At 26.0% G+C, this 20697-nt stretch overlaps 2 protein-coding genes across 3 annotated transcripts; one reads left to right on the top strand and one right to left on the bottom strand.

Annotated features, from left to right (window-relative positions):
* The first annotated feature begins 1468 nt into the window (after positions 1-1468).
* LOC127282586 (tripeptidyl-peptidase 2) lies at positions 1469-20145 on the top strand. Of its 2 annotated transcripts, XM_051306920.1 has the most exons (17): positions 1469-1684; positions 2081-2209; positions 2453-2620; positions 5723-5883; positions 6286-6449; positions 6681-7013; positions 7158-7427; positions 7886-8354; positions 14234-14421; positions 14557-14711; positions 14793-15010; positions 15099-15333; positions 15765-16015; positions 16195-16415; positions 17072-17131; positions 17411-17862; positions 18169-20145. In XM_051306920.1, the coding sequence occupies exons 1-17, from the start codon at positions 1523-1525 to the stop codon at positions 18376-18378; spliced, it is 3846 nt and encodes a 1281-aa protein (XP_051162877.1). In that variant the 5' UTR covers positions 1469-1522; the 3' UTR covers positions 18379-20145. The 2 variants fall into 2 exon arrangements, with proteins under 2 accessions (XP_051162877.1, XP_051162878.1); XM_051306921.1 differs by lacking the exon at positions 17072-17131.
* On the bottom strand, positions 10744-13107 carry LOC127282609 (uncharacterized). The gene is made up of 2 exons (XM_051306968.1): positions 12765-13107; positions 10744-11632 (listed from the first exon to the last, which is right to left on the bottom strand). The coding sequence occupies exon 2, from the start codon at positions 11630-11632 to the stop codon at positions 10967-10969; it is 666 nt and encodes a 221-aa protein (XP_051162925.1). The 5' UTR covers positions 12765-13107; the 3' UTR covers positions 10744-10966.
* Positions 20146-20697: the final 552 nt, after the last annotated feature.

Here is a 20697-nt window from a genome sequence, read left to right as displayed (position 1 = left end):
GGAACTCAATTTTTGTATGTGATTTATAATAAATTCTTCATTAACGGAAATCACTAAAAATTTCTCTTATTATAATAATTATTGTCTGAAATTTAAAACAATCTTTTGAAATTCAATTATTTTCAAAAATTTCAATTTAAAAGCTTCTAAAATTTAATTATTTCTAAAATTTTCCATCTAAAATTTTTTGAAATATTTTATAATTTCAATTATAAATCTTCTGAAATTCAATTATATTTAATGATTTTTATAATGTTCTTTGAAAATTCAACTATCTGAAACCATTGTTACTTATAAAGTTTTCAAATTATTGTATTTTTGTCTACAATTTCTCATAAATTTTTTAGTAACAGAATTCAAAAAAAATATTGCATGAATTTTTTTTTTTTGACCATCAAAACTAAAAATGATGACAAAATTGTTAATTCGAATAAATTACTTAAATCAGACTTGAAAAAATTATAAAAATTGAACTTTAAGAATTTTTTTTTTTAGAAAGTCCTACTTATATAAAATTTTGAAAATTTGTCTTACAATTATTTCGATTTTAAAATATTAGAAATAAATTTTATTCAAAATATTTTTATAGAATTATATTCATTACAGAATTAATAAAAAAAATTTAATAATCTAATAACATTAGTTCTTTAAAGTAAAATATTTATTAACCAATTAAATTTGGTTAAAATAAAAAAAATCGACTTTTTTTTATTAAAACGACTTTTTTTGTGCCTTAAAATCGATCCGAGGCCTGAAACGGTAAATTATTTATAAATGTTTTTTTTTTTTATAAATTTTACCCTTTTCCAAGATTTTTACCAATTCTCTCCACCATAATCGAATTTAGAACAATTGAAAGCTTAATATAATAATGTTAGATAATTCAAAATAAGATAATAAAAAATTATAAAAAAAATTATATGTTCTTATATAGAATAATTATGAATTCTATTTTTATAAAAAGAAAATATAAAACTCATAAAAAATGTAATTTTTCATCAATTTTAAGGTTAAATTAATTACTATAATTTTTCTCTTTTTTCGAAATTGTAAAGTAATTTTCTTTTATTATAATATGCATTTCTTACAATTCTTTTGAAGAAAATATAAAAATATTTATTATCACTTATCACTTTAAATTCCAATGGAAATACATAGGTGGGAAAATAAAATGTTTATTTAAATACAAAAAATATGTAAAACATTTTTGAATGTTTTGTCATTTCTTTTTTAACATTTGACAATCAATGTTGCCAACTAATTTTTTAAAACAAAAATTCTAATTTTACCTCTCAAGAGATCTCATTGGTTTGTTATATTTCCGGTAATATTACCAACCAATGAAATATCATATATTTATTGTAAAAGTTTCTCAACTCTGCTTGGCGCTACATATGAAACGTGCCTCATAATTTAATTTACGCATGCGCAACTCAATTTTTTTTATAATATATAAAGAAACGAGAGGCTTTTTTTTCAATTCCCGGTGGCCGCTAAAGTGCTATTGAATAGCATTTGAAATATGGCAGACGTAGTTGATTGTAATTTTCCTGTTTGGGGCCTTCTGCCAAAAAAAGAAACGGGCGTTACTCAGTTTATTACTAAATATCCTCAATACGATGGCCGAGGTGTTATTATCGCTATTTTCGACTCTGGAGTTGATCCTGGAGCACCTGGTTTACAGGTAAGGACATTTTTGTTTTTTAGCTTTGAATATATGATTTCATTCTCTATTATCCTTGATCTCTTTAAATAAGGATTTATTTACACTATCGTAAATTTTCTTTATTTCGTTTGTGTTTTTCAATTTTTCAATTATTTCATTTGCCGGTTTGCCTTTTTTTTGAATTATTAAAAAAAAAAATGTTTAATATCAACTCTATTGCGTTTACTATATATATATACTTTTTATTCCTTTGTCTTGATTGTCAAAATGACATGATTGTATTTATATATCTTTTAAAAATGTTTATTTGAAGTAAATTTTTAAGTTTATATCAAGGGAACAATTTTTTTTTCGAAATGAAATTTTGTAAACAAAATTTCCAATTTCCAATTAATTATAATTAATTATTAACAGATAACGTCCGATGGAAAACCAAAAGTAATCGAGAGATTTGACTGTAGTGGAGCTGGAGATGTTGACACAAGCACAATCGTACAAGCAACAGACGGATCCATTGCAGGTCTTACTGGCCGAGAATTAAAAGTAAATAAGATTATGATTTTCAACAGGATGTGAAAGATACATTTAAAGAAAAAAAATTTTTTTTTTTTTATTTGGAATTTAATAAACGCTGAGTCATTTTTGCTTTTTTTTTTGTTGTTGTTGAATCTTTATTCACTTTCGTAGAAAATATTATTTATTCATTTAATATTTAAATAATTTTTTTTTTATTATTTAAAGGTGCAAATATTTTAAATTTCAATTAAAAATTTTTGAAATTAACAGATTCCATCTTCCTGGAGAAATCCAACTGGGAATTATTATATTGGAGTAAAAAATGCATATTCACTTTATCCTTCTAAATTACGGGAAAGAATTGAAGCCACTCGAAAGAAACGTTTGTGGGATGACGGGCACAAAACAGCTTTGGCGGAAGCTACAAGACAACTACAAGTGAGTGTTTCGAGATTATAAAAAATACTGTACCTATTTTATTAATTTACAAAATTTTTAACTTCTTTTATTTTCAAGTAATATAAAATTTATATAATGAGAATTCGGTGGAAAATTTCTAAAACTGAATTTCGAGAGAATTGAAATTAAAATTGTATTTTAAAATTTTTTTTTTAATAATTAATTATATATTATTATAATTATATTTTATTTAAATTGTACACGGGTTTACAAAATTTATATTAAATATAAATAATTAATATTAATATATTAATTAAATATTTTTAAAAGAATATTTGATTTAAAAAAAAAAAATTAACTTAACGTAAACACAGAACAACAATTAGAATTTTAGATCATGTGGTCCAAAGATAGTTGTTGGGCTTTTGTACTTAATACTACATAGAAAATAAATTGGGACAACTATTTCACAACAGCAACCGATAGCTGTGACAAATTCTATCTTTATAGTTGGCAGTTTAATTGAACAAAAGACATTGACTCTTATTATGTAATGTGTCAACGAGATCTTTTTTCTAACACATACACAAGTTAAATTGTCCTAAAAATTCCATGCATTTTAACACAAGTTTCTCAAATGCAATCACAACATTTTTTATCATTTAAATGTTCTTGATTGTTGACAACAACAAAAAAATTGCCTACTCACCATGAAAGATTGCAAATTTTTTTTGTTTTCTCCCAAAAATAAGAAAAAGAAAACAAAATATTTGCTTATGAAATTTGAGTTTAGCAAGGGTAGTCACATTTTAGGGAAAATATTTTGTTAGGAAAATTTGAAAAATTGAACATATTTACAGAAAATATCAATTATATATGATGTATTCCGCGAAAAATTCAAAGTCCATCTGCAATTGCATTTCCGTTTTTTTTTTTTTTTTTTTTTTTTGAAACTTTTTTTTCTTTTAGTACTAATTGAGACTAGCTTTCATGATTTTTTTCAAATTTTTTTTAGCAAGAAGAATTTTTTATATTTTAGAATAAGATATAAAAAATGTATTTTAATAAGATCTATAAATTTTGTCTAAAATTTTTTTTTTTTTTTAATTTTGCATATTTTACCCAATAAATGAAAAAAAAAAAAAAAATAAGACTTTTTTATGGTTTTCACCATAAAAATCAAATTTTCGTGTATTGTCATTTTTTCGTAATCAGCGCATCAAAATACATAAAAGTACGTAGTATAAAAAAAACAAAAATATTTTTTAAAAAATTCAAAAATATTTAAAAATTCCGAAAATATTATGAACCAAAAGTTTTGAACGTTCAAATATACAAAAAATTTTTTTCAATCTATAAATTATTAGAAATTATAATGTCAATGTAAAATAAAACAGTAAATGAAACAAATATTAAATTAATAACTTCTTTTTAGATATGTAAAACAATATTTTGTAATAAAATTCGTACTTAAAGATGTTACAAAAAAAATTTTGTTCATTTAAACGTTCAAAACTTTTGGCTCATAAAATATTTTAAAAATTGTTGGCCCACGATTGGACTAGGCCTTAAATTTTCGTTAAGGGAAATAGTTTTTTTGATAATCATCCATCAGAACGTCAATTGAGAAAAATGACTTTTTATCTTTAAAACTTAAAAATTTGATAGTCATATTATTTGAAAAAAATTTTCAATTTTTTTTATTGAAAAGTACGTTTAAAAACACGCATTTTGCAAAAGACTGTTAAAATTGATGCATTTTTCAGGAAGTTATGAACATTAAAAAATTAAGTCATTAAAATTCTGAAATTTTGAAAAATTCATAACTCAAAAATGGCTTGATAAAAAAAATTTTGAAATTAAATTTCAGGCGATTTGAAATTGAAATTTTTTGTAAATTCATACTCCTGAATTTTTTTTATACAAATTTGAAACATTAATTATTAAATTTTACAACATTTTTTATTAAAAATTTGTTTAAATAATTAAATTTTTGAGAAACTATGGAAATTATTAAAAAATTATTGATTTATCGAAGAATTTTAGATAAAAATTTATAAGTAAATTTTTTAAATAGTTTCTATTAAGATTTTTAGAATTAATTGAATTTCAAAAGATTTTTAATTGTAATTTTTTGTAAATTTAATTTTCTGATGATTTTTTGTTATAAATTTTTAACAATAATTGAGTTTTAGAGAATTTATAATTAAAAATTTTTGCAAATAGGTAAGTGAAATTTCGATGAATTTTTGTTAAAATTTTTTTAATTCATTAAATTTTCGATGTTTAGCAATTAAATTTTGTGTTAATATTTAAAATTTTAAGACATTTTCAATTGAAAATTTGAAAAATCTTCAAAAGTATGAAAAATTGTATAAAATTTTTTGTAAAATTTTAATTTCGATATTTGGAAATAATTGGTATTTCAAAGAGCTGCAATCAAAATTTTTAATAATATAATGAAATTTTTTGAGAAATTTATAATACAACTTTTTTACAAATAAATAAATTTTGTAATTGAAAAAATAATTAAATTATTGAATAAGTTTATTGAAATTTTTGACAATTAATACATTTTTTATTTAAGAATTTATGTTAACTTTTTTTAATAAATAACATAATTATATGAATTTAATGGAAATAAATAAATATTCAAAGAGTCTTAATTAAAAGTTTTGACTTTTTCTATTTTTAAAAGATTTAAATTAAAAATTTACTTTGTAATAAGTAGACAATGGAGAAAATAAATCTAATCTAATCTAAACTAAAAATTTTCAAAATAATTCAATTATCAAAAAATTTATTCAAAATTATGAAATAATTATCCGAATTTTAGTGTACCTTAAATTTTATTTTTAATTTTTTTTTTTTTAATTATAATTATAATTGATTTAAATTTTAAATTATTCGAATTTAATTTATCCAAATGTTAATGAAGTAAATTTTCGATATACCCAAATTTTAAATTGTCAATATTTCAATCTTTGATGAAAAATTTCAATTAATCAACATTGAAATAAAAAGAAATTAGTTATTTAATTGAAATTAATAGATTTCTATTATAATTAAAAAATTAATTCTTGTGGCAATCCTGTTTAGGAAATTTTTGGGAATATTTTAAATTTATCATTTTCTTGTTAGGTATTTGATGCAAAACATCGTCAGTTATCAACATGGGATGAAAAATTGGAAAAAGAGGAACTTGAAGCTAGAGTTGAAGTATTAACAAATGCAGAAAAAAAATATGTTGATGTAGGACCAACTTATGATTGTGTATTATTTCACGATGGAGAAATGTGGAGGTAAATATTTCATAATAATTTGATCAATCTATGTGAAACGAAAAATCCCTATCTTTATTTGTTTTTCAAATATTATACTTTTAAATATTACAATTTTATTTTTAAAAAATCCATTAAACGAAAGAAAATAGGTTGAGAATTTTAAAGTTACAAAATTTTCAAACAAAAATCTCGTGAAATTTGATTATTTTTAAAATTATCTAAAATCCTTAACCATAATAATTTTCAATAATATTAATAAATTGTTTTAATTGAAATAATTTTTATCAAGTTTTTCTAAAATTCAATTATCTAAAATATTTTTAGATAAAAATTCTTCTATTTTTCATAAAATATTTTATTTTTAAAAAATGATTGCAATTCTGAATCATTTTCTCTTTTTTTTTTTTTTTTTTTTAACAGAGCATGCATTGATACTTCCGAGGAAGGTAATTTAGAAAAAGGAGTTTATCTTGGCGAGTATTCGATTACACATGAATACAAACCACTAACACAGGAAGACCAACTCAATGTTTCAATCAACGTTCACGACGATGGAAACACTTTAGAAATAGTTAGTGTATGCTGTAAGTTCCTATATACCAAGAAAAAACAATTATATCGTAAAAAAAATTATTATTAATTAATTAAAATAACAATTTTAATAATTATCAATTATTATTATTGTAAAAATTACAAAATTAAGGGAGATTTTTGAGTTTTTTTTTTTTTCGCAAAACCGATTTAAAAAAAAATTCCCTTAATTTCCACGGCTTATTTAATTGTATTAATTAATTGTTTTATTTTGATTTTTACAGCCGGACATGGTACACACGTGGCATCAATAGCTGCTGCCAATTTTCCGGAACATACTGATTTAAATGGTGTTGCTCCAGGTGCTCAAATAATTTCACTCACCATTGGAGATGGAAGAATTGGTACAATGGAAACTGGAACTGGTATTGTTAGAGCAATGATAAAAGTAATGAGTTATAAAGAAAAAGTACACGTTATTAATATGAGTTATGGTGAACATACAAATTGGTGTAATTCTGGTAGAATTGGAGAACTTATGAATGAAGTTATTGATAAATATGGAGTAACATTTGTTTCATCTGCTGGAAATTTAGGACCAGCTCTATGCACAGTTAGTAAGTATAATAAATGAAGAAAATTTGTGAAAACAAATTTTATAATTTATTGATTACAAAAAATATGAATTTTAAAAATTAATTATTATTTTGTAAAATATTTGTTTTATCATGTTATTTTTTGTTTTTTTTGTTTTTCTTCAGCCACACCTCCTGATATATGCACAAGCAGTATTATTAGTGTCGGCGCTTACGTTTCGCCTGATATGATGCTTGCTGAATATTCTCTACGTGAAAAAATGCCAGGCATGCCATTCACGTGGTCATCCCGGGGACCAACGATGGACGGTGGTTTCGGAATCACGGTTTGTGCGCCAGGAGGAGCAATTACTAGCGTACCAAATTATACACTCCGAAAAAGTCAACTTCTTAATGGCACTAGTATGGCAAGTCCTCATGTAACCGGTGCTGTTGGTAAGTAAAATTAATTTTTCATTCTTTTGCAATAGTTTACAAAAATTGCAAGAAATATTAGTTTTTTTTTTTTTTAAATTAATAACAAAAATAAATACCCTAATTTTCAGTTTAAAAAAAAAACCAATTTACCTAATATGAAACAACAAATTCCTAAAATATTAACTAATTTAAAAGAAAAAAAAAGTTCTGAAAAGTATCGTTAACACAAATTAATAAATTTTAATTTTCAAAATTAAGTCTTATTTTTCAGTTTAAGTATTTAAAAAAATTTTTAATTGAACCTTATTCTATTGTTATCTCTGGAATTAGGAGTAATGAAAATAATACACACCTTAGTAGTTAATTTTTAAACACATTAATAATTACAATAAATTTCTGGTCTCGTTAATAAAATGTTTAAATTTTTTTTTTGAATTTGAAATTTATAAATTGAATTTTTAAATTATTTCTTTCAGCTGTTCTCATATCAGGACTTTTAGCTAAGAATTGTCCATATTCTCCATACAGTATAAAACGAGCACTGGAAAATACAGCATTATATGTTGATAATCTCGATCCATTTGCTCAAGGTTCAGGTTTACTTCAAGTGGAACGTGCATTTGAAAATTTAGTATCTCACGCACAATCAGCTGAGAGAGATGTGAGATTTTCAATTGGCTGTGGTGTTAATAATGCAAAAGGAATATTCTTAAGATCTGGTATTGTTGATCGACCAAAAGATTATGCCGTTGTTGTTGAACCAATATTCATGGATAGCGAAAATATTGATCCAACGCGAAAAATTAATTTTAACATTAAATTATCATTAGTTTCGGATGCATCGTGGGTACATTTTCCATCACATTTTGATCTTATGCATATGCCAAGGGCATTTGCTATTCGAGTTGAAGGTTCAAATTTACCAGAAGGTGTTCATTCAACAAGGTAATTCAAATTTTTATAATTTTTATGATCAGAGTAAAATTTTTTTTATAAAGAACATAAAAAGGAATTTGCCGGAGAACCACCTTAAGTGTGTATTTCAATGCCAAGTAAATTCGATAAAAGAAAGGTAAAAAAAAAAACATAAAAACATTTTTTTTTATTTTCCTTTTATTGAATTTACTTGCCATTTAATAATTTTTATTATTTTAATATTATATAGGTAATAATAAAGTTAAAAATTAAAATAATTACAAAATAGAGTAAGAATGAAACGTGACACTTAAAATCAAATAATTTTTTTTTTTCGTTAAAATATAGTTTTTCTGATAGTGTTTTATGTGAAAAATCACTGTACCAAAGGATTTTACAAAAAAAAAATTTTGTTACTGTTATTAACAATTAAAATTTTCAGACCTTTTTTTAAAGAAAATTTAGGCCTTGGATTATACTGTACAATTCCAGGTGAGATTTTCATTTTTTTTAGAGTAGGTTAACCGATTTTAATGAAACTTTGGAATTTTTGTTATATATAGTAAGACTAATCTTAAACGTAAATTGCAGCTTAAAATATTTGTTAGTTTACGAGATTTGCAATAATAACAAAAAATTTTAAACTGCTATATCTTCCGTTCTAATAATCGGATTGAGGTCTATATTTTTTTAAAATATCAAGGAAAATAAGAGGAATAAATCTCCTTTATATATAGTTTTTATAATTTTGCAAACTAAAAAAATGATTAAATAATAATTGAATAAATTTCGGCCTCCAATCTAAAATTGAATTACTTAAACACTAAACTGATGTTACATGTGTTATCTTTAATGTTCCAAAGGAATCCAAGTAACACGATAAGTTTAACTTATTCAATTTTAATAATTTTCGAGTATAATTATTAAAATTGAATAAGTTAAACTTACCGTGTTATTGGATTCCTTTGAAACATTAAAGAAAACATAGGTAAGATCATTTTAGTGTTTATAAGTAATTGAATTTTACATTGGAGTACGAAATATATTCAATTATTATTTAATCATTTTTTTAGTTACAAAATTATAAAAATTATATATATAAAGGAGATTTGAGGAGCAAGTTTTCAAAACCTGATAAATCCATATTTTCTTATTTCGAGAAATTCAAACAAATGACTTTCCACACATAACCACTAGAGTAAATTTTAAAATAAAAAATTTATAATAATTTATTTCTATAACAATGTTTTTATATTCAAGACGTTATGTTTCTAATTGAACTTTGTCATAATTGAGTGATTTACAGGTTTTGGTAATTTTTTCTAATATAAAACATACAAATTGTAAATCATCTGGGTTATGTCAATAAGTTTTTAAATAAAAAATTTGTAATTAATAAATTTTTTTCCTTAAATTTAACAGTGACAGATCGATTTGTGAGGCCCTTAAAATATTAAATTTATGGTTATCTCCATTTTTTTGAAAAATAGATTTATCAAGTTTTGAAAATTTGCTCCTCATTTATTCCTTTCATTTTTCTTGATATTTTAAAAAAAAAATGTAGAACTCAATCCGATTAATAGAACGGAAGATACAGCACTTTTAAATTTTTTGTTATTATTGCAAAAATATTGTAAGCTGTAATTGACGTTAAAGATTAGTCGAATTTTATTTAACAATATTCCAAAGTTTCATTGTAATAATCGGTTAACCTACTTCGAAAAAGTCAAAATCTCACCTGGAATCGCTCAACAATCAAAGTCTTTAGGCCCTTTTTTTTTAAAGAAAATTTAGGCTTCGGATTATATTTTTTCGACTTATTCGGATAATATACAACTTTTTTTGTTGTGTTGTCCGTATTTACACGGGGGAAGGATGATAGCGTCAATGGGCGTTTTCGGCAGATACTCCGGAGTGCTCTGGAGCATTTTGTTGATTGACTGAATTCAATGAAATTAATAGATGATTGGACCAAAAAATTCTCCGGAGTATTCCTGGAGCATCTGCCGAAAACGCCTATTGTATACGGATCTTAATTATGTAATTAATTAAGAAAGGGTGGATGGATGAAAAATGAGACAAAAAAGGTGTTTCGAACACTGAAAAAAATCCCTAACACCCGTATAACAGGAATTGACTAATTTGCCTGGTTACGAGAGGAACCCACTATTCAATCTTGGTCAAAATTAATTTTGACAATTAGTCGAAATGACTTTATCAGAATAACCAGCTATCTTAGTTACATTGGCTAGAATGAACACTTTGACTAAATAAACTTTAGCAAAATTGACTATAGATACATGTGATATTAACCAAAAATCTTAGTTAATATAACTAGGAAACAAGATGTCAATTCTACTAAATCGCCTTTGACAATATTAACCTTGCTACATAACTAAATTGACTAGGATTCTCGGTTACGCTGACTACATTTAAAGTTGCTATGCGGTTAATAGTCATTAAAGCAAAGAAAATTTTTTTCAATGAAGGTAGAAAAGTGACAACGAAAGAATTCCAAAAATATACCATTTATTCACCCAAATACCCCATTTTACAAGATATTTTATCAGGTAATTATTTATTATTTACAATAAAATGAAAGAAATTCATCGAAGCTGAGATCTTTGGGGCACATGCCCCTGTCATTGATTGGTCGCTGTCCATCGCCCGAATTTTCGGGTAACTGAAGGAACATGGTTCAGCTCTCGGAGGGTGGTATTCTGCCTGAACGGAATGTCAAGCAGAGAGCGAGGTCCCTCGTTTTTCTTGTCCTCTAAGATTTCGGTCGGAGAAACCCTCGTTGGGCCGGATTGTGCTGTTGCCGGACTCCTCTCCCGTGACCTTGGAAGAGGAGGGCTCATAGCTATTGGGGATCCCGGTGTTAAGTCCAAAATGTCGTCGTCACTGTCGCTCAGGGTGAAGTCTATCTTCAGACTTTGGAATGTGAAGACCGAGGACGGCACTGCCTCAAACCGGGAGATGAGAGGAGGAGGTTCCTGTGTGGTCGGTCTCGTGAATTCAGGATAGTTAGGCTTTGGAGATGTGGAGCAAGTCTCCTTGAAGATGGGAATGATAGGTTCGTTTGTTGTGACTGTATCCGCTTGGAAGGTCCAAGGTTGTGAGGGTGTGTTCTCCGGATGAACTGCTAGACTTCTCTCGGTAATTGCGATGGAAGGCTGGTTGACCTGTCTTTCCAACCGACGCTGAAGTTTCATTAATTTCTTGTGTTCTCGAATTCTCCACCCTCGGTTCTGGCTCCTCAGTTTCTGGCGGGCGCTCTTGTGTTTCCTTTTGACAGATTTGTCCATCTATTGGAAAAAGTTTAAGAATTAGCCATAGTGTAGAGAGACGGTGTTATTTGGTTACGAGAATTGTGCGTGTATTGGATACATTTTCCCTAGAGAATCGTATCGGTACTCGCCTATAAATGAGCCTACGAATACGATTCTACGTAAGTTGTGTTGACCCGGATAAACGGGCCTATTATTACGATATCCATGTGATCGACGGTGAATTGAGACTCTTAATTCTATTACTCGCCTAACGCTCGGTCGGGTAGGAGCGAGATAGCTATTGACAGTCGCTGCTACCCGACTACCAATAGAACATTTTTCCGAGCGTCGGGCGAGTTCTAGAATTGGGAGGCTCAATTTGTCTATTTGCACGGAATCGTATTGGCACCCGAAAAGAAGGGCCTACAAATACGAATCTGTACTATCTCCAACAGCACCGAAACTTTCCTAAAAATTTATTTAGGTCTGTTCACAAAATACGTAACGCTTCCAGGCGCTAATGTATGTAACTGACCGTTACATACATCGGAATATTTAATTGCAATGTTTAGTGAAAAATTGTGTAAATATTTAAATGTCCCACTTGAATAAATGTTCAGGAAAGTTTCACACTAAACATTTATTTAATCGGGACATTTAAATCTTTACACGATTTTCACTAAACATTGCAATTAAATATTCCGAACATTTTAAATAAATCTTTAGGAAAGTTTCGATGCTGTGGGGGATTCGAGTGTATACTTTCTATCCGAATCCTATTGGCACCCGTTCAAACGGGCCTACAAATACGGATCCGGACAGAGTTACGTGTAGGTGTATGTGTAGCAAGTATCACGTGTAAAGATGTCCTTACCAGGGCCCTGGTAGTGAAAATCTGGCCCCGATCAGGGACAGATCAGGCCTCGATCCGAGCCATGGCAAAATTTCTACACGGGATGCTTGGAGTAAAGGCCTGAGCAGAATAGAGACGTAACCGAAATCGCAAACGCAACCGAAAGAATGAGTTAAAGAAGGACAAACAATATGTCTATCCTTCTCTAACTCATTCTTTCGGTTGCGATTGCTGTTACGATTCTGGTTACGTTTCTATTCTGCTCTGGCCTTTAAGTGGTGGTGTAAGTGAGTAAAGTTGGGAAATGCTGCTTACCGTAATGCGGTGAGATGATGAATAAGGCACCACTTAAAGGTTTATTTGTTTATTTCCACTTAAAGACCAGAAAATCAATTGAAAGCGATGTACATGGGACCGTCCCTTATATAGGCGGAAGGGCGCCATTTTACCCCTTGTGGAAGGGATTGACAGTCTTTGTTTTGCCGGGAAAACAAACGCTGGTTCCGTAGATGCGAAAAAAGGCATTGGAGAGTGAGAGAGAAGTGAATAGCCCGTATGCGTTGGACAAAAGAGACTTCGTCTGGCAGTAGTGCTAGGCGCCAGCCTGGGAAAAACCCAATCTTGCCGGCAGCCTATATAGGGCCCGTAAGAGTAATAGAGACGCAACTAGTTTTATGTCAAAGTTGCAAAGATCGTTCTCCTTTGTGTCGGTCGACGAGCGAAAAAGAGAAAAATTACATTGCAATGATTTTGAGAGTATAATTTTTTTTTTGCTCATTGATCGACGTATATCTTTAAAAAATTTTTTAAACATATTGCTTTTTTTTTAGTATACAATACAGATCTTCTTTATTTCAATTATTTAACAAATTTATAACTAAAATTCTTCTCTATAAATTAACTATTTTCATTGAAATTCTTCACAAATTCAATTATCTTAAACTATTTATCAATTAAAAAATTATATGAAAAAAATATATTTGAAATTTAAAATCTTTTGCAATTCAATTATTGAAAGAAAAAAAAAAGAATTTAAAAATCTGTAAACTTAATTATTGTCTGAAATTTTTTTGACCATCAAAACCAAAACTGTGACAAAATTTTTAATTCAAATAATTTGACTAAATTGAACTTCAAAAAATTTTTAAAATTGAAATTTAAGAATTTTTTTTAGAATTTCAAAATTTCGAAAATTTGCCTTAATTCGATTTTGAAATATTGAAAATTAATTTTCTTGCGATAATATTCTTATTAGGGAATTAATATAATGGATTTAATATCTAGTAACATTAGTTATTTATAGTAAAATATTTATTAACTAATTAAATTTAATTAAAATAAGAAAATTTGACCTTTTCGACTCTTTTTACGCTTTAAAGTCGATTCGAGGTCTGAAAATTAATTACAGAAAAAAATTTTTAACCGATTTTAATCATTCAAAAGCCATTCTTTTTGTTTTGAATCAGTTTTTAATATTTTTTTCATAAAAAATTGATTGTAAAAAAATACTAAAACAAACCATTTCTCAATCAAATTTCAGGATGAAAAAAATGGCACGGATTTGACAAATAATTTATTTAAATAATTTTAATGTTAATAACAATAATAAAAATTTTTTTTACAAAATCCTTTGCTACACTGATTTTTCATATAAAATACTATCAGAAAAAACAAAATTATTTAATGTTGGGTGGCACGTTTCAATATTTATTATTAATATTCAAATACATATTTATTATTTTCATTGGTATTTTAAAAAAAAAAAAAATTATATTCCTTTATAGTATTCGAGCTTACGATGTCAGTAACGTTGATAAAGGACCCGTTTTTCGCATTCCTGTTACACTTATTCAACCAACTGTTATTTCAAAAAGTGCCACACTTCCGGATTTAAATTTCACGGATGTTTTATTTAAACCTAATACAATTGTTAGGCATTTTATTATTGTACCTGACGATTCAACATGGGCAGGTAAATTAAATCAACAAAAATTTTAATATTCAAAGAAGAGAAATTTTTTTTTTTTGCTATTTTACAAAATTATTTACAAAATTTCGTGACAATTTCTATTTTATATAATTTGCAATTGGTTCTTTTTTTTTATAGTTCTGAAATTAAAAGGCACGGAAAAAGATAAAAATGGTCGATTTGTGACTCATACTGTTCAGTTGAAACCTCGTTTGTCTTGTAAAAATCTCGAAGTCAATAAAATGATTAATGTTTCATCACAGGCGGAAAATGTTCAAGGATTCTCTGTAGAGGTATGTAAATTTTTTTCTTATATTTAAATAATGTTGAAAATTATTAATAATAATTACTAATAGAAAAAAAATAATTTTCAGGGTGGAATTATTTTGGAAGTAGCTGTGGCAAAATATTGGGCTAATTTGGGTGACATTCTAATTAATTATTCGATAGAATTCCATGGACTTCGTATGATAGGCGGTGGCCTTACAATGCAACCTGGTGACGGTTATCATAGAATTGAATTAAGAAGTTCGTTGAGAAATGAAGATGTTGTACCAAGTTGTTCTCTAAAATCATCTGTACAAGTATTGAGGTAATTAAAATTCAATTAGTTTGTTTTCTTTGCAGATTTCTGTTTGTTTTTTGTTTTTCGTTTAATATAACCAGGAATGAATTTTTAGGCCTACAGATTCGAAAATTCTCCCATTAAAAAAACGAGATGTTATACCACCAGCTCGACAAATTTATGAATTACAATTAACTTACACATTCCACATAGCGAAAGCAACTGAAATTACTCCTAATGCTGCATTATTTAGTGAGTTACTTTATGAAAATGAATACGAAAGTCAATTGTGGATGATTTACGATTGTAATAAACAGCTTATTTGTTGTGGTGATGCGTATCCTTGCAAAGTAAGTTTACAATTAATATTTCTGTAAAATAATATAATTTTTTTTTTTAATAATCAAAGTGTTAATCGAACTTGAAAACATAAAAAAACGACGTAAATTTAATTACGCCTTGAAGAAACCTTTAAAAAATTTGCATTTTTATTTTCTTTTAAATTAAATTTTTTTTTCTAAAATTAGGCCGCAACGACCTTTGGTAAAATATAAAATGGATTGACCCTATAATAATTTAATAATTACTAATAATAATTTTATTATTTTATTTATTTTCTAAATATATATAAAAATCGAAATATTAGATTTTTATATTTCATTGAATTGTTATTTTTTATCTAAATAGATTATATTTAATTTCATTTTAATTGTATCATAATTTTGATTAGTGAAAAACATAATTAATTCAATATTATTTATGAAAATATTTATTTTTCTAGTATACGGTACAAAAAATAGAGAAAGGTGATTATACGCTAAAAATGCACATTCGACATGAAAAACGAGAATTACTTGACAAATTAACAGATATGCCAATGTTATTGACACAAAAACTTGGTACACAAGTAAATCTCGATGTTTATGCTAGTCAATCTCAAGCGCTCGTTGGTGGTAAAAAAATGGTGTCGGCATCAATTCCACCTGGACACACAATGCCATTTTACATTGCTCCTTTAAGCAATGAAAGCAAGTAAGTTTTATATAGTATAAGATTTTTTAATTACTATCAGGTAGGTCACACAAAATATAATTCTTAAAAACTGGAGAAAATAACAAAAATCCATGGAATTTTTCATTTAAAATCATAAATATTCTTTTTTTTTTCTCTAATTTGTTGTTAAAAAAATTTTTTTTTTTTAATTTTTTCAGGCTTTTCAAAGGTGCAACACTGGGTTCATATCTTTTGGGAACAATATCATTTTGCAAGGATGAAATTGGAAAGAAAGTTGATTGTCACACATTCAAGTATGTTTTGTGTGAGCCACCGAAAAAATCAAATTCCAATGGAAAAGCAGAGAAAGATCAATCCAAATGGGACGAATATAATGAAGCATTGAGAGATCTTAAGTGTAATTGGCTTTCAAAATTGGGTAAGTTTCTTCTTTTTATATTATTCAACAAAAAAAAAAAAAAAATTGAAATTTTCATTTTATTAGCAATAAAGGGTCACATGAATATTGTAGGAATTTTTGTGCGATCGAATTAGGTACTAATTATCGAATTTCAATTTAGTAGAAATTTATAATCAGAGTTGCCACAGGTCAGGGAAATCAGGGAAAAGTGAGGGAATTTTATGAAAAATATTGGAAAAATATCAAATTTCTAAAAATGCTACAAAAATTATAATTTTTGAAATTTTCAATTCAAACTTTTTGCTTTTAAAAATTATATTGTCATACATTTGTATATTATTGTAGATCTCGGATCGACTTTTGAAAGAAAAAAAAAAAAGTCATTTTAGTCGATTTACATTACAAGAATTGTCTAAAAAGTCAATTTTTTTTCAATAAATTTAATTAGTTGATAAATATTTTATTATTATTATTAACAATTAATTAAAAATTATTCAATATGAAGTTCATTTTATAAAATTCTACTAAAAATAAAAATTTGATAATCAGTAATTCGAAAACCACAAATCTAATATGGAAAATATTCATGAATCTCACAATAAAGCTGAATATTAGTCTTCAAAAAGGTAGAATAAAATTTTTATTTATTTCTGGGAATTTCTTCATCTTTAAAGTACCATCTAAGAGTAAATTGGCTTATCCATATGAGGATCCTAGCGGACGTCCCATTGTTGGTTTGTTACGTTCTTTTTTTTTCGTAATTTGTCCCCAATCCATGGTTTTGATTATACCTGAATGAAAAAACCCTGCGTGTGATGCGAGATGAAAATTGTTTCTCTTGCACGATCCCTCCCCCCCCTCCCTTAAAACTAATAAATTATTTAAAAAATAACTTAATTCTATTTTTTTTAGAAATATATGAAAAATTCCTTTTCCATAAAAGTATTATTGTTTTTTTTTTCTTATTTTTTATTATAGAATATAATTTTGAATTTTCCTTTTTTTCTAAACAGAACCTGGAGAACATACACACAAATTATATGTGGAATTAAAGTCAGATTTTCCTGATCATTTGCCAGTTTATACTTCTATGTTGTCATCATTGGATTTAACAGAAGCAAGACGTCACGTACCACACGACGATTTACCAGACACATCGCTCAATTATGCAAATCAAATGCTTGCCGTTGCCGATAAAGTTATATGTTCAGTTGATCAAAATAAAATTTTAGCATATTTCGGTTCAAAGACTGATCAAGGACCCGATGCTGCAAAAACCAAAACAACAATGGAAAAACAAAGGAATTGTTTAATTGAAGCTTTAGTGAAAAAAGGCTGTGCTTTATCACGATTATATGTTGGTAGAACAAAAGTTGAGGGCGAAGGACCGAATAAGGAGTTACTTGAAAATTTTTGGGATGTTTGGAAGGAGGTTCAAAAGTTTTCCGAACCAAATGACATTAAAGTGAGTTATTATTTTTTTCAAAACAATAATTTTAAGCAAAAAAAAAAAAAAAAAGTTTTATTTTTTAAATTTATTACATAAAAATTTCTATACAGTTTTTTTCTAATAATTTTTCTGAATATTTTTTTTCGCATTTTTCGACTATGAAAAAATTATTCTTGTATTAAAGAATTAATGAAAATAATGATAATATCTGATCCGAGGTTTGTAATTGGAAAAATAATTTTTAAATATTTTTATAATGCAATTTGTTTAAAATTGTGTTTAAAAAAAAAAAAAATTATAAAATTTTCATATTCTTTTTAGGCCATTTCTCTTAATTTATGGCACGCGCATCTCAACAAGCAATACGGACGATATATGAAATTATTGACACGTTATTTAGAAGAGAAAGCGGTAAAAGAAATTGACGAAAGAAGCATAGCAGTGGCTCATAAATTGGGATGGACCCATTATGCAAATCACGTTAGTGCAAGTTTACCAACACGTTATCCAAAATCATATAAACCATTTTGATTGGCATTAATTTAAAATTCAAAAAACGTCATTTTTAATCTTCCATCTCTATTTTTTTAATCATATATACGTTTTTCTACAAAACAATGGTATTAATATTCAAATAAGGTCCGAAGCAACAAAAAAAAAAAAAAAAAAAAAAAAAAAAAAAAAAAAAAAAAAAGTAAAAAATAAGTTTCGAAGAAACTTAGGCAAAAAAAAAAAATAAAAAAAGAACGGTAGGTAAGAAAAATTACAAAACTGACAAATGAAATGAACATTTGTGATTTTTGTAAACGCACTTGAATTTCGGACGTCGCACACAAATTGACATGAAAACAAAAGAAAGTATAAAAAGCACTAATTTTTTTTTCTAACAAAAAAAATATACACATTTGCGTGTTTTTATAAAATTTCACTAAGATTTTACAATTTTAGACTAATATTTATAGTAATATTTACGTAAAACCCTCATTTAGAAAAAAAAAATATTCAAATAATAATTAACACAAAAAAAAAAACTACAAATGTGCAATTATAAAAGAAAATATTAATATTCACTTCATACAATGAAATTGTAATCACATTTTTTTTTATACTTTTAAAAAGACTGCTAAAATTTATATCAACTAGTCAATTGATAACATTGACAAAAAAAAAAAAAAATTGAAAAGAACATATTTGCCGCCTTGAGGGTTTTTTGTATTGTAAATGAAATTTTGTATGGTTTTCACAATTATGATGAAAATAATAATTTCCTTTATCTATTTAACTGTTGAAAGACATCCAAATTTTAGAATAATTTACATATTTGACATGAACTTTCAATGGTAAAATTGATAATTACTACGACAAGAAAAGTCTTTTAAAAAAAAAGACTTAATTAATAAAAGTGGTTTGTAAAGTTTACACAATTGTAAGCAAACTATTTAATTTTTTTATTATCGATTTCATTGTTGAAAGGTATTAAAAGTTGAGAATTTTTCTTCTTCTTTTCGATCAACTTTCAATGCTGAAATCGATAATGGCGATGATGATGATGATAAAATGATGATGATGAAAATAAAAAAAAGTCTTAAAAAAAGACTCAAATTAATAAAAAAAAAAAAAAAAAAAAAAAAAAAAAAATAATAATAATGTAAGTTTGCACAATATTGTGAACAAATTTTTAATTTCTATTTTCGATTTTATTGTTGAAATTCTTTTTCTTTTCTATTAACTTTCAATGATAAAATCGATAATGATGATGAAAATAAAAAAAAGGTCTAAAAGGACTTTAAAAAAAACAATATAAATTTGCACAATATTGTGAACAAACCTTTAATTTAAATTCTATTATCGATTTTATTGTTGAAAAACAAAAAAAAAAATGTTGCTTTTCTTTTCAATGGTAAAATCGATAATAGTGGTGATGATGATGATGAAATTAAAAAAAAAAGTCTGAAAAAATTTACTTTAACGTTTGCACAATTGTGACTGAAATAATTTAAATTTTACTATCGATTTTATTGTTGAAAATCTTGATTTTATCAACATTCAATGATAGAATCGATAATAGTGGAAAAAAAAGTCGAAAAACTTTAATGTGAATGCGCAATTGTGAACAAACAATTTAATTTTTTTATTATCGATTTCATTGTTGAAAGGTATTAAAAGTTGAGAATTTTTTTTCTTCTTTTCGATCAACTTTCAATGATAAAATCGATAATGGTGATGATGATGATGAAATGATGATGATGATGATAATAAAAAAAAAAGTCTAAAAATGACTTAAGTAATAAAAATAAATTTTCGTTTTTTAATTATATATTCCTATGCCATCTAATTTTTTGAAAATTAGAATTCTTTTTTTTTTTAATTTACTTGAATGCCATTTTATATTAAAAATAAAAAACAGTTTGGTATGTAAAATATTTTTATTCTGCCGATTCTGTTCTCACAATAATAATGTAATTTACAATTACAAATTTATCGTGATGTAACAAATTTTTATTTTAAGTAGACTTCAATGTTTCCATCAACAAGACATATTAGTTACATAACAAAATTTTTATTATAAAAACCAAAAAAATTCAAATTTTTTTCAACTTTTTCTTTTAAATAATAATTTATTGCACAAAATTTGAGTATTAGTGCTTCATTCTAAAATAATTTCTTTTTATGACAAATTTAAAAAAGCAATATTAAAGTAAAAAATCTTCTACTATTTAGAAGAATTAAATTTTTTTTTTAATATCTATTAATATGCCTCGTTGTTAAATTACGAATTAAAAAAAAAAAAAAAATTTCTATGTACACTTAATTATAATTTTTTCCATTTTTGGTTTTTTCTTCTTCAAA

This window comes from Leptopilina boulardi, unplaced genomic scaffold (assembly GCF_019393585.1).
Source record: "Leptopilina boulardi isolate dan_hultmark-lab unplaced genomic scaffold, ZJU_Lbou_2.1 LbouV2_300, whole genome shotgun sequence".
In the NCBI taxonomy this organism is placed as follows: Eukaryota; Metazoa; Arthropoda; class Insecta; order Hymenoptera; family Figitidae; genus Leptopilina; species Leptopilina boulardi.
The sequence above is the reverse complement of the archived record's forward strand: the minus strand, read 5'-3'. Positions and strand labels throughout refer to the sequence as shown.